The sequence below is a fragment of the Magnolia sinica genome, chromosome 8 (assembly GCF_029962835.1).
Source record: "Magnolia sinica isolate HGM2019 chromosome 8, MsV1, whole genome shotgun sequence".
In the NCBI taxonomy this organism is placed as follows: domain Eukaryota; kingdom Viridiplantae; phylum Streptophyta; class Magnoliopsida; order Magnoliales; family Magnoliaceae; genus Magnolia; species Magnolia sinica.
Genome location: NC_080580.1, coordinates 8203827 through 8217691, shown reverse-complemented (window position 1 = coordinate 8217691; position 13865 = coordinate 8203827). Strand labels below are relative to the sequence as shown.

Genomic DNA, 13865 nt, shown 5'->3' with positions numbered 1-13865 from the left:
GATGATAAGTTGGATTGCACTACACACCCATGGAACTCAATGTTTAGAATTTTTCTAATTGATGGGTTAATACATTGAACTTGATTATGAAGTTTACCGTGCGCTTGAGTCCAGGAGAAAGTAATGCCCAACATTCATGAATCTTAGAATTCTAGGGTCTGGATTGTTTTTTAAAAATCACTCGAGTTTATAAAAATCGTCCTGTAAGTCTCAACTTATTTTTCGTATACTTTGCTCGGGACTAGCAAGATGCTGGTTGAGGGTTATGTTGAGAGTCAAATATTATATATCAGACCCCAGTTATTACCTGGATTTACGAACATGGTACTGTTTAAACGGCCCATTTTAATCGTGTTTGTCATGCAAGGTGTATTTACGAGCTTGGACTGAAATAGGATGCTAAAAGCATAGATTTAACACTAAGAAGTCACCAAGGCAAGGGAAGGACCCTAGGGGACCGAGATTGATGGATTTACACGCCAGAGATTCGAGAAAATCGAGAAACTGAAGCTCAAGTGGCCTGAAAGTCAGCCAGAATGCAAGATCATAGGTTTTTCATCATCTGTTTCGATCGAAACTTCATACATGGCCCGAGGACCATAAATTAACTGTACACGTTAATTTTTAGCCATTAGATCCCCCTGGAAGTGACCCAACGGGCAGATCAGCCCCTAAAATCTTGATTTGGGGCCCACCTGACATATGGATATGCTTCAATTTTGGTCTAAACGGGTTAAATAAGCTGAAAATTCAGATTAACGGAGCAGATTTATCATAAACATCATCGTGTGCCCCACTTGAAGTCACGAGTGCACAATACATAAGTGCACCAGACGTGTACCGGCTGCAAGGTCGGGTCAAACACATTTTGACTCGACAGAATTCGAGAATTCGAATTTGAGAGGGATTCTCTCTCCTCTCTCGTGTCCAGCGGACGGTCGTTTGTTGGGACAGATAGTGGGCCCCGCCCATCCTCCATTTGGAGGATCTGGACTGTCCATCGGTTTTGGAGGATGGCCACAGCCCTGGATATGATGTCCTTTTGGTTCCATGCAAGCGATCTTGTGGACATCTCATCCAAACGTTAAACGGACGGTGCAATGGAAAGCTCAGTGGGCCGCACCAATGGACAACCAAAACCGGCCATATCCGAATGGTGTTTCGAGGCAAACACGGTAGTTGGACTAGATCTACGGTCTGGTGTTGATTGCCTCACCAGCGCGAATAGAGTGTGTAAGCTCTGTTTTGTAGCCGTATCTGACAATCCAGGTGGGCCACTGTTCACTCCCTAAGTATATGGTTGTGATGTAGTAATAAACTCGGTGAGACCGAGGTCGAATTCCAAAGGACCGATACCTATATGTAATTTGAAACTAAGTAGAACTAGAATTAGACTAAGATGAAATCTAAATCAAAATGGTGAAATATTAATCTAAACTTAGAGAATTCAGAGGTAAGAAACTAGGGATTTAGAGGATCCACTTGTAGAGATCAGGGGGATCTTATGCCTGGTTCAAGAACTCAACTGGACTTAGAGTCCCATCTTTATTCAGTTGAAGGGTGTAACTATGAAAATCGAATTGAACTTCCTTTGATCTAGTTTTTAAGAGATGAAAGGTATATGAATTAGAATGGATTCCGTCACCAAACCATGCCCAGGAGACAAAGTAAACAATAGAATTAAACTAATTAACAATAAATCAGAGGATGTATAAAGGTTAGGAAGTGTACCGTCATCCGACCATGCCCAGGAGACGATAGTGAACAACAGGCCTTCCTAACGTCATAATCATAAAAAGAAAAGGAACCTGCTCAAAGTTATCGCAGACCCATTGTAATTTTAGTCACAACAGACCATTAAAAACTGAAAACATTCCCTTAATTATACTAACATCAACATTGGTTTAGTCCAAACAAAAGGCAAAAGCAAAAAGTCTCCCATCACGCTACAAGCTTCCCCTCTTAGCCCTAACTAAGAGGGTTTAACCCATCAACATGATTAGGCTGCACCTAAGAAAAAATAAAAAAATACAACAGACTACTCCCTTTCTTCCATGTTAAAAACCGAGATCGGATTCCACCTTACTGCTCCTCTCCACGGCTGATCTCTCGTCCAACCCAGAGCTCCTTTCCACACGGCTGATGCGTCCACTTTTATAGGAGTTTCCAGTCGGTGGTGAAGTGGTTTATGCTATACTGCCTTGCGTAACGCCAGCAAAAAATGCAACAAGGTCATGGTTGCAATCTGTTTTTAACAAAGCGGACCATCTCAACTATTACAAAATATTGATTTTAAAATATATTTTAATAAAATAAAAAATAATATATAATATATAAAAGTATTTGAAAAAGTACTTTTTTTGTGGGTTTTGGAAATATTCCCACATTGGAAAAAGAGAAGAACTTTTTGTGGTTTAAATGAAAACAGTGGAGTATTATAATATTTACCCACATAGTCCAAGGACTATGAACCTTGCGTGTTCCAGCTCGCGCGCGCGCTCGGGCTTGGGCACGGGCTTAGTCTCGGTCTCGGGCTCGGGCTCAGGCGTGGGCATGTGAGGCAGTGTGGCTGTAGAGGTGCTAGTGGTGCACTTTGCACTTCGCTCGTTCGCATGGTGTAGCAGAGGGTCGCTCCTTCGCGACCTTGAGCAAACCGAAGCGAGTCGCGGTGCGACTAAGCGGCTAAGGCGGATGGCCAGATGAGGGGGAGACTAGAGGATTTGATGAGAGTCTTCCAGTATATATAGAGAGCTGGAAAAAGAGCTGTTGCAGCAGATCTGTAACAGCTGTGCTATTAGTGTAGGGTCCAGCAGTAACTGCTGCATGGCTAGCCCAACAGCTAGAAAATGGCTAGCTGCTGTCTCACAACAGTCAGCATGCAGTAGCTAAATGGCCCATGCACAATAGTCAGAAAATGGCCATAAAACGGCTAGTTTTCTCCAACAGCTAGAAAATGGTCATGAGATTTAATTCCCTGGACCATAACCTCCATCCACCATAGCCTATAAAAGGAGGGCTTGGATGGGTTTCCAAACCATCTCTCAAGCTACTCCAGCAGACCCATACAAACTGAGACAGTCCTCCACTCATTTCCTATACTCCAGTAATTCTAGTAAGATAGCAAGAGTTCAACCCTTTGCTTGAAGAACAGACCGACGGTGTGGTCTAGAACAGTTCGACTGAACCAGTGATTGAAGATTTGACCAGTGCAGTGGTCTAAATCACATAATTTTTTTCTCTTTCTTTCTTCTGAGATTTTTCATTTTATTGTATTTCTGCCAGACTGAGTGTAACAAAGTTTCAATAGGTGGGCCTTTGTGTTTGCTGAACGCAGACCCACACCAAGCTCATCGTATCCTAGAAGCGGTTTGCCTGTAACTTATTAGCACACTCAATTCAATTGAGTAGGGGCAAATAATGCTTTAAGGGCAGCGTTTCAGACATGCCTCAACCTGTCCTTATTCAAGCTAATTTTATTTTTCGGTTTCCATATTATACAGAAATTATATTAATCTGTATAATTTCCAAAATCATCCTCCATTTTGCTTCCTTGGATGAGATCTTTTCTTACTGGGCTTCCCTCTGGATGGTTTGGATTTGCCAACCGACCCAAGATGGTGGCCCACAGCATCCCAGAACGTCCGGGATTCGCTGACTTGCGAAAACAGGGGCCCTGCGTAACGCTGTTCTGATGGTGGAGGCCATGATTGGTGACAAGGGAAAAATCCACTCCGTCCATTGGATGCAGCTCGAATTTATGATTGGAAATAGATATCTTCGGCCGTCTGTTGATGTGGCCCATAGGTTTTTTTACTCCGCCGTCCATCTTCCGTTTGAACAGTAATCTGCCTGTCCGTACGTTCATGGGTCCAAAAGGACACCTAGAAGAGGGTCATATACACTCCTTGGACATAATTAAGGGTTCTGATCACCAAAATACGTGATGGGTGGGGCCCACAAACCGCTTCCCTCATGACATACGCTAGTGCGTCCGCTGTTTCCATGCACGAAGGAAGACGGGTCAGCTCGTCTTTGACCGGACTGACCATCCGGTGCGGCGCAGGAGTAGAGTTGTGATGCACATGCATCACCTTAGTTGGGGTCCACTGTGATGCGTGTGAGAAATCCGTTCCGTCCATCTCCTTTCTCAGATCATTTAAGGGGTTGGAACTAAAATTTAGGCATATAGAGATATCAGGTGGGCCCCAAATCACTATTTTATGGGATGATCTGTCCATTGGGGCACTTCTACAAAGATCCAATGACTCAAATTTTATATGTACGGTTAATTTGTGGTCCTCAGGCCATGTATGAAGTTTTGAGCCGAACAGATGGTAGAAACCCTATGATCTTACATTCTGGCTGACTTTCAGGCCACTTGAGCTTCAGTTTCTCGATTTTTCTCTGATCTCTGGCGTGTAAATCCGTCGATATTGGTCCCCTGGGGTCTGTACCTTGCCTTGGTCCAGCAGAGTATTAAATTCATGCTTTCAGCACCTTATTTCAATCCAAGCTTATAAATGTACCTTGCATCAAAAACATGATTAAAATGGGCTGTTAAACCACACCATGTTCGTAAATCCAGGTATTAATTGGGTCTGATATGCAATATTTGACCCTCAACAGCCACCATGGCTGGCGGATGAGAAAATCCAACCCGTTCATTACGTAGGCCATCCAAAAACATCCCAGATGACGTTTTTCTTTTGGAAAAATTAGTAAAAAAATTGGTGTTTTGTTTGCACGAATCTTGGCTGCGTAAACGAACTTATGCATGAGTTTGTTTTGGTTGCGTAAAACAGGTCGGTGGGACTGTAACGTCTCGAAAAAATCCATACAAAGACCCGAGTACCACCTCAGGCAGAAATCTTTAATGACCGAATCCTTTAGAAATTAGACAAAAATTAGTTAAGTACTAGGCTAAATTAATCGGTGAATTACCTTGAACTACTTTCTATACGAACTGCAAGACCCAAAACCATTAGAATTGCTAACCCAACATTACCTAGAAACCTAGGATCAGTCTCAAAACCTAGTTGCTCTCGGGAGCACATTGAAATTCTGTATCGGACCTGGACTGCTCGTCAAAAGTCCGATGACCGCAAAACTATAAGTTTATGACCACCTTACTGGGCTTGACAAATATCGTGAGAATCGAGCCCGAATAGTATCTAAAAATGTACAACTTAAGCCTGGAGTGAAGTGTGTGAGAAACGCAAATATCTTTAGAAAATGAACTCAAACTTAAGTAAATTGGGCCGTTCGCTTGCAGGCTAAATTTAAGGTTTCAGACCATCAGATTTTGACTTAACTATACCCTTAGATTAGGAAAATTTCTTTGCACCCATGGGTATACTTGTGGCCTTGATCGAGTGACGATAACCGTTGAACTGAAACGGGTCCTCCACGATCGATCCACTAATCCAATCGGACCGAAATCCTAACCTGACATAGATCCATTGTCAGGGAAGTTCCTTCAGACCATATGCGAGCAATGGACTTCTAGATGAGCTCCGTTGGCTCGAAACAACCATCTTTTGGCTATGCCCTAAGTATACCATGGCCTTAGGGCCATTGACATCACTTCTGGACCTATATAATGCCCTTAAACCACCCTTCTCTCATTCCATACGAATTTTCTTAACCCTAGGAGAGAGGAGAGAAAAGAGGAGAAAAGAGTGAGGAGAAGAGAGGGAGTTCTGGAGATCGTTACTCGGATTCATTCCCACTGCTCCTCGTGTTGAATCACCACTCCACCATCGCTACGCCGTAAGTTCTAGCTTTAATTTGGGTAAGAAATCCTAACCCTAATCTCGTTCTTGGAATCCAAATAAAGGAATTAGTGAAATAGCTAACCTATTTCAATATTTAGGTAGCCATTGTGCTGTAGACGGAAGCATAGTGTACGAACCAAGTTCGTAACGAGCTCACCGACAAAAGGTGCAGACTATAAACATTTAGATTATGACTTTCAAGGCTTTCAATGTCAGTAATGATTTATGTCTGACTTGATTGCTGCCGTGGACCTCACAGAGTTTACTCAGTACCGTAAGCCTAGTGAGTAACTCACTGCGCAATCCGCTTCCGTATAACATCTGCGACCTCATTTTAAGGTATGAACACAACAATGATGTAGATCCAAAGCTTAAGAGTTTACTTTCTGCTTGTTATTTATATTTTGTAGTGTAATCCTTAGCGTTAATCAATTAGCTGGTAATCATATCTATGCTTTGAGTCTGAGCTCACACATTAGATTCAATCTTGTGTTAGGAGAGGTGTTCCATAGTTGTCTTTTGAGACTGACTGTAAGAATCCCTTTCTCATTTCTATTTTATCCATGTCAATCCTTCGTACAGAAGATAGGTGTAATGCACCATCAGAGGGTAAATCTTACTATATGAATATCGCCTGATCTTATTTACACATTGAGCAAGTGATTGAATAGGTGACCGATGTCATTATATCTCAGTCATATCCTATGTATTTGTCTATCTTAACACTTGGGGTCATAGTTGCTCGGTTTAAATTAAGCAGCAAATTCAATTCTTGCATGTCTGCATTTAAACTATCAAAAATCAACACCAACAAGATGAATGGAAGCAAATGCCACCACTATTTCCCACCAGGTAAAACTTATTTAAAAATAAAAATTAATAACAAAATATCCTTTCCTACAATTTTCTAGAATTATGGTTTCTCATAAAATAATATTTTCTTTCCCATGCTTTTCACTAGGGGTGTACATCGAGTCGAACCGAGTCGAGCTGGCCTTAGCTCGACTTGGCTCAAACACTGGCTGACCTCAGCTCTAACTCGGCTCGGCTTGGTCCTCGAGCCTAACTGGTCAGCTCGGCTCAATTCGGTCAACAACTTGGGCCAGCTCAGGCCGAGTTCGAGCCAAGATTGAGCCGAGTTCGCCATTTAGGCATTTCCACAAACACCTGAACTGTAAGTTCAAAATCCTACTATTTTACAAACAGAGGCAATGATTTTAAAGGTATTTTATCAAACACATTCTAAGTACCATAATAAATAAATAAATAAAAACAGAGAAAAAAGGTATTTGTTTCAAGTCAGTCGCCCATGCAAGTCGGTCATGCTATCAGACCCACTATTATTTATGCAGTCGATGCTCCACCGAGCTATAACAACCTCCTGTTGGGACGTCCATCCGAGCTAGCAAGTTGACAGGGTGATAGAGCATATAATGGCGAAGCTTCTGAGATGCCCAAATCACAACAAGGCTATGCTTTTATATGTGTGAATAATGGGTTTCATAGTCAAGCAAAGTCTTACTGAGATAGTAGATAGTCTTCTCCTTTTTGCCTGTTGAGTCATTTTATTAAACAGTTGGTGAGCAACATCAATTGCAAAGTAACCGAGTCACCGAACTGGTTCGATCCGAGTTTGATTCGAGCTGGATTCGTTCCGAGTCGAGTTGAGCTGGGGCCTGCTCGAACTCATTTTTGAGCTCAAAAAATCAGCTCGACTCGGCTCGAACTCAGCTTTGAACCGAGTCGAATCAAACTTTTTCGAGTCGAGTCGAGCCGAGTGAGCTAACCGAGCTAGCTCGGTTCGTGTACACCCCTACTTTCCACACATCCAAACCAATCTTATGAGTATTTTGGTCCACACCATCTTCCATGAACTTTCTATGCTTGGACGAGGAGACTGGAAGAGCCCACCTTCTCCACACGACAGGGTTTCCACTACCAAAGAGCTTACGTGTTAAACTATGGTTGGAAAAGGAGATTGTGGACCCCACATTAAGATCCTACGCGCCAAGCACTTTCACACCTCCATTTCTTTCATCCTAGGTTGGATGGTTGTTTTCTTAATTTTGATTTGTTCTTATGACGTGTGGTTTTGATTGTCTAGTTAGTTTAGTAAATTTCCTTATAGTCATACAAGGTATGTCAAATTACCTTACGACCCTTTTAATCTCGATCGCACGAATTAAGAAAAACCAGTGGACAGATAAATGGTAGGTGACCTATTTCGTCAAAAGCGCGTGGGTAACTTTTAGAAAGTAAAGACAGACAGAGGAATGAAAGGCATTCACAAATCCTTGACTGATGATCATCATAGATCGCTATTACATACACAAGAAGAAAATAATAAATAAAAGTACTCGTCAACGGTTCATATTTGGTGAAAAAAGGTCCATTTAATTGATAATTGGGAAGAGTAATTGCCACCGTTGAAAGCTTCTTAGGGCCCACCGTGATGTTTATTTACCATCCAATCTATTCCTAACGTCACATAGACTTGGATGAAAGAAAAAAAAAACAAATATCACGTTGATCCAAAACTTATGCGACTCGATAAGCTTTCAATGGTTAACATTCAGTCCCCACTGCTCTCTAAGGTGTGGTCCAATTGAGAATCAAATCTATTTAAGTTTCAGGTTGAAACCCTAAAACGATTTCTCAAAATGGACGGACGGTTTGGATATAACATATACATTATGATGGGACCCACGGAACCTAGTGACGTCTACCACACTAGCATGCAATCCGCTTCCGTTTCCCGTCATATATATGAGATACAAGAGTTACAAATATTGTAGATGAGTACAACTCATCACTGCAATCCTGTTTTTTCTTCTTCTTCATCCCATCTCCTATCTACATAATGGAATTCCCAAGTTCCAATCTCAGGGTATTATGGTCATTTACCCTCTTCCATGCAATCCTTCTCTCGTCCATCAACCCCTGCTCATCCTCTGTATTTACATTTAAAAACGAGACAGATCGACTCGCATTGCTCGCATTTAAAGATGGTATTTCCGAAGATCCTCTCAGAATCTTGAGTTCATGGAACGATTCTCTCCATTTCTGCGAATGGAAGGGAGTCTCGTGCAGTCACCGCCATCATCAAAGGGTCACGTGCTTGAACCTAACGGGCCACAGCTTGGTGGGCCACGTATCACCTCACATTGGAAATCTCTCTTTCCTGAGAAGAATCAATCTCTCCAACAACAAATTCCAAGGCCAAATCCCTCAAGAAATAGACCGTCTGTTCCGGTTGCAGCTTCTCAATCTGTCTGTAAATTCACTGCAAGGAGAAATTCCATCCAATCTGAGCCACTGTTCAGAACTCATAACCATTAACATCAGGAAGAATCAGCTGGTAGGAGAACTTCCTGCCGATCTTGGCTCTTTGTCAAAGCTCATAGACCTTTCTGTCTCAAAAAATCATCTGAGAGGAAGCATCCCACCTTCGTTGGGGAACCTTTCCTCTATCACTACTCTTGATCTATCAGAAAACAATTTTGATGGGCAAATTCCAAACCAGCTTGGTCAATTGGCAGGCATTATCAATTTTGCAATAGGTGTAAATCAGTTATCAGGTACGATTCCACCATCGATTTATAATCTCTCGTCCATCCAAGTGTTTAGCGTGCCAGCTAACCGGCTACAAGGAAGAATTTCACCCAACCTAGGCCTTGCTTTTCCACGCCTGCGATGGATTTCTGTAGGAACAAACCAATTCACTGGACCGATTCCAATTTCATTGTCCAATGCTTCAAGTCTCGAAAGAGTTGCTTTTGACTCCAACAGTTTTAGTGGACATGTGCCTTTGAATCTAGGAAGTCTTTCGCGTCTCTACCAGTTCAATATAGAGATAAATCAGCTTGGAAGCAGGGAAGGTGATGACCTGAGCTTCCTTACTTCTCTAACCAACTGCACCAATTTAAAAGGCATATCTGCTGCTCTTAATAATCTCTATGGTGAGTTTCCCAGCTCTATTGCTAATCTCTCGACACATCTAAACATGCTCCTTTTAGGAGGAAACAAGATATTTGGAATCATTCCCAAGGGAATTGATAATCTCATTAGTTTGTATGCTCTGGATCTGTCAATGAACTCCTTGAAGGGTATTCTTCCAGATGCTATTGGGAAGCTTGACAAGTTGCAAGCCTTGAAAATGTTTAAAAATAAACTTTCAGGGCAACTCCCACCTTCAATTGGTAACATTACTCGATTGAGCTCTCTTAATTTGTATGGAAATGATTTCCATGGAAGCATACCATCGAGTTTTGGAAATTGGGGATTTATGGAAGAATTGTTCATTTCTCAAAATAAACTCAATGGTACCATACTCAAACAAGTCGGCGCAGCTCAAATCGACCTGGCTCATAATTCATTCACTGGGTATCTCCTGCTGGAAGTTGATAACTTGGAAAATATTCGGGCAATAGACATCTCAGAGAACCAACTATCAGGTGAAATTCCAGATACGTTGGGAAATTGTCAGAGCATGGAGTTGCTTTATATGCATGGCAACTTGTTTCAAGGAACCATTCCAAAGTCTCTAAGGAATTTGAAAGGAATCCAAGCACTAGATCTTTCGCGCAATAACTTGTCTGGGCAGATTCCAAAATATTTTGAAGAATTTCATTTCTTACAGTATTTGAATTTGTCATTCAATAATTTCGAGGGTGAAGTGCCCAAAGGAGGGATCTTTGGAAATGCCAGCGCAATTTCAGTTGTTGGAAACAGAAAACTCTGTGGAGGTATCCCCGAGCTATAGTTGCCGGTGTGCCTTAAGCAAGCTCCAAAGAAACGAGGAAAGCCCTTTGCTCCCAGAATCAAAATCACGGTTATTATTGTGGTTTCATCGGTAATTCTCTTGTCATGTATCTTTGTCGCTCTTTATTGGAAAAGAAATTCTCCAAAGAAAGCTTCTTCTCCATCTTCTACAGAGAATCAGTGGCTACAAGTTTCTTATGCGGATCTCCTTCAAGCAACAGATGGGTTTGCTTCAGCTAATTTAATTGGTGTGGGAAGTTTTGGTTCTGTATATAGAGGAATTCTAGAATGCTTTGAAACACTTGTTGCAGTGAAGATACTCAACCTCCAACAGCGAGGAGCTTTTAAGAGTTTTGTAGCTGAATGCGAAGCTTTAAGAAACATCCGACATCGAAATCTTGTCAAGATCTTAACTGTTTGCTCAAGCGTTGATTTTAATGGCAATGATTTCAAAGCTCTAGTGTTTGAGTACATGCCTAATGGTAGTTTGGAGAAGTGGTTGCATCCAAATGTAGATGAACAACCTCAATTGAGGATTTTGAATCTTACACAAAGGCTAAATATAGCCATTGATGTGGCTTCGGCATTAGATTATCTTCATCATCATTACCAAACACCAATTGTTCATCGGGACCTAAAACCAAGCAATGTTCTTCTTGATGATGACATGGTTGCCCATGTGGGTGACTTTGGTTTAGCAAGGTTCCTCTCTGAAGCTGCAGAAAGTTGCTCTCAAAATCAGACCAGCACATCTACGATTAAGGGATCTATTGGGTATATTCCTCCAGGTAATTAAGGATTTTAGTCCTTTATCTTTTTATTTTTATTCGTTTATCTTGCAAAATGATTGGTAATTTCCATATATTAATATTATGGTGAAGCTTGTTAAGAACGATATTCATTAAAATAATCTAATCAATAGATATTTCTACCTACATTACTGCATTCTGACGTAATACAATAATAACAGAATTAAGCTCTTAATAGGGAAGAAAGCCAAAAAGATGGAAGAATCTGACAAATGTGATTTTAATTTAGTGGTGATGAGCTACAGTCCGTTACAAATTGAAAGGATGGATTTCTCTCTTAGGACCAAGTGGTCCCACATGTCCCATTTATGATGAACAAAATAGAAGGAATACTTACTGATCATACATGACTCAAAAATAACGATGATTGTTACAATTGAGATCATGCACTATTGTGAATGGTGGTGATTATCCCATCAAGCTGATTTAGTGGCCATCAAAATTTCATGATAGACCTTCTTATCCAAGGGTAAATGATGATTAAATGTTGGCTAGATTGGCCCCACATTGATTCACACTATAATTAATATGGTATGAAGAATTGTCACCAGATTATTTCTCTAGCCGTGATAAACTGTGTATGAAAACAGAGGATTCTTGTTCTATTTATAGGATATTTTCTTAGAAGGACTATTTGTTGGGATAAACCATACACTCATAATACAAAGATTGAAGAAATATGTTTAGCCAAATTCCTTATTCTCAGATATTCTAAATTTTGGGGGTGGCATAAATGTTAATTAATTAAATGAAATATTCCATTTTCTCCCTCTCAATATCTAACCACTATTTTTATCTTTCTTTAAATAGTTGCCTAACATTCAAATATGTGACATTTGTAAATTGTAGAGCATGGGATGGGCGGTAAGGCGTCCACACATGGAGATGTATACAGTTATGGGATCCTTCTACTCGAGATGATCACTGGAAAGTGGCCAACTGATGACATGTTTAAGGACAATCAGAGCCTTCATCACTTTGCAAAGTCAGCTTTTCCTGAACAAGTAACGGAGATTATAGATCCAAGACTTCTCTTAGAAGATGCTGAAGTTATTCAAGATAGTGAAAATCGTAACAATTTGAGAAATAGAATGCATGATTGCTTGGTTTCATTGGTCAGCGTTGGTGTATCATGTTCTGTAGAATCGCCGAAGGAACGAATGAAGATGAAAGACGTTGTCATCGAAATGCATGAAATAAGAGACTTATATCTGGAGGTCGGGATTCACCGACAGAGACAAAATAGGCCCCTATTGTTAGGTGAGGGTTCATCTTACCTCAGAAACTAATAAGATTAGTAGTTACATTGAAGAAGATTCCCATATAAAATAGAATTGTTTGATATTTTTCTTAAAAAGCTCTACATATATACTGTTCTGGTGTTGAATCTAGGGGAAGATGTTTTATTTTTCCTTTCCTTTGTTTAATCTTGTTTTAAACAGAGACTTTGTCGCAGATACAATTATTAGAATGGGTAAATAAAAGGGCCAAGGTGCTTCCCTGTCTATCATGGTTACGAGGATTCGGACGTTTTAATTTAGTTACATGATTGCCACGTGTAGAAAATGAGTCCGTGTCCAGAATAGTAGGATTTAAGGTGCATCTTGTTTTTTTCACACTATTTTATCCTATATATATATATATATATATATATATGCTGAATAAAAATAAAATAATAAAAAAAAAGGGTGGGCTTCCTCATACATCATGCAGTGTTGCCCAAAGGAGCGTACAAGCTGTTTTTGGGACCGGCCCACTGTATGTGGGCTTTGAATCTTTGATTTATGCCAGCGTGAGCTTTGCATATATTCATTTGACCAAATCTGGGTTAAAATTTCTGGCCTGATTAGTATATGGTTGGGCTCAGTCCAAAAATGCAGGTTACCCAATGGGTTTGAACCCATAGCTCAATGGCATCCAAGTTGAGTTCATGAGCTCAAGTCTAACCCATCAATTAGAGCAGTAAATGGCCCAACGTAAGTTGTCCAAGTTTAGACCATGAGCAACCCTAATTGGGTTGAGCAACCATTTGACTTTTAGTGTGCGGGGTTAAGCCCAGCCCATAAGCTGGCATGGCAAATGGGCCGAGCAGCTTGATTTAGGTGCTTTTGTAGCCTACATGAAGAGCAGGGCAGCCAGACTTTTTAGGTGACACAATATTCACAATTGGACCACATGGCATCTCATCTGCGGAAATTTGTCTCTTCTTCAAGTGAAAATATAACATTTTTTCTTTCACTAAAAATAATATCTGACATAGGGAAGAGCGTAAAGGATAAAGAAAAAGATCACGTTCTTTCTCAAGTGAATAAGACCTTAAATTTATGAGACATAATGGCTCTCAAATCCATGAGAGTTAAGAAAATTTGAAAATACTTTATTGCAATCACTTTCTCTTTCAACCAAGATTACAAAGCTTTAAATAATAAAAAATGAAACCTTAATTAAGAGTGCTAATGCATGATAAGAAGCAAACTCTAAGAAGACACCGAATATTAAAAATCTAACATATAAAAAGTTA

The 13865-nt window shown here is 40.5% G+C and overlaps 1 protein-coding gene across 1 annotated transcript; it reads left to right on the top strand.

Moving 5' to 3' along the window:
- Window positions 1-8634: 8634 nt before the first annotated feature.
- LOC131253826 (probable LRR receptor-like serine/threonine-protein kinase At3g47570) lies at window positions 8635-12866 on the top strand. Its single transcript, XM_058254962.1, has 3 exons — window positions 8635-10491; window positions 10537-11323; window positions 12194-12866. The coding sequence occupies exons 1-3, from the start codon at window positions 8635-8637 to the stop codon at window positions 12631-12633; spliced, it is 3084 nt and encodes a 1027-aa protein (XP_058110945.1). The 3' UTR covers window positions 12634-12866.
- The last annotated feature ends 999 nt before the right edge of the window (window positions 12867-13865 follow it).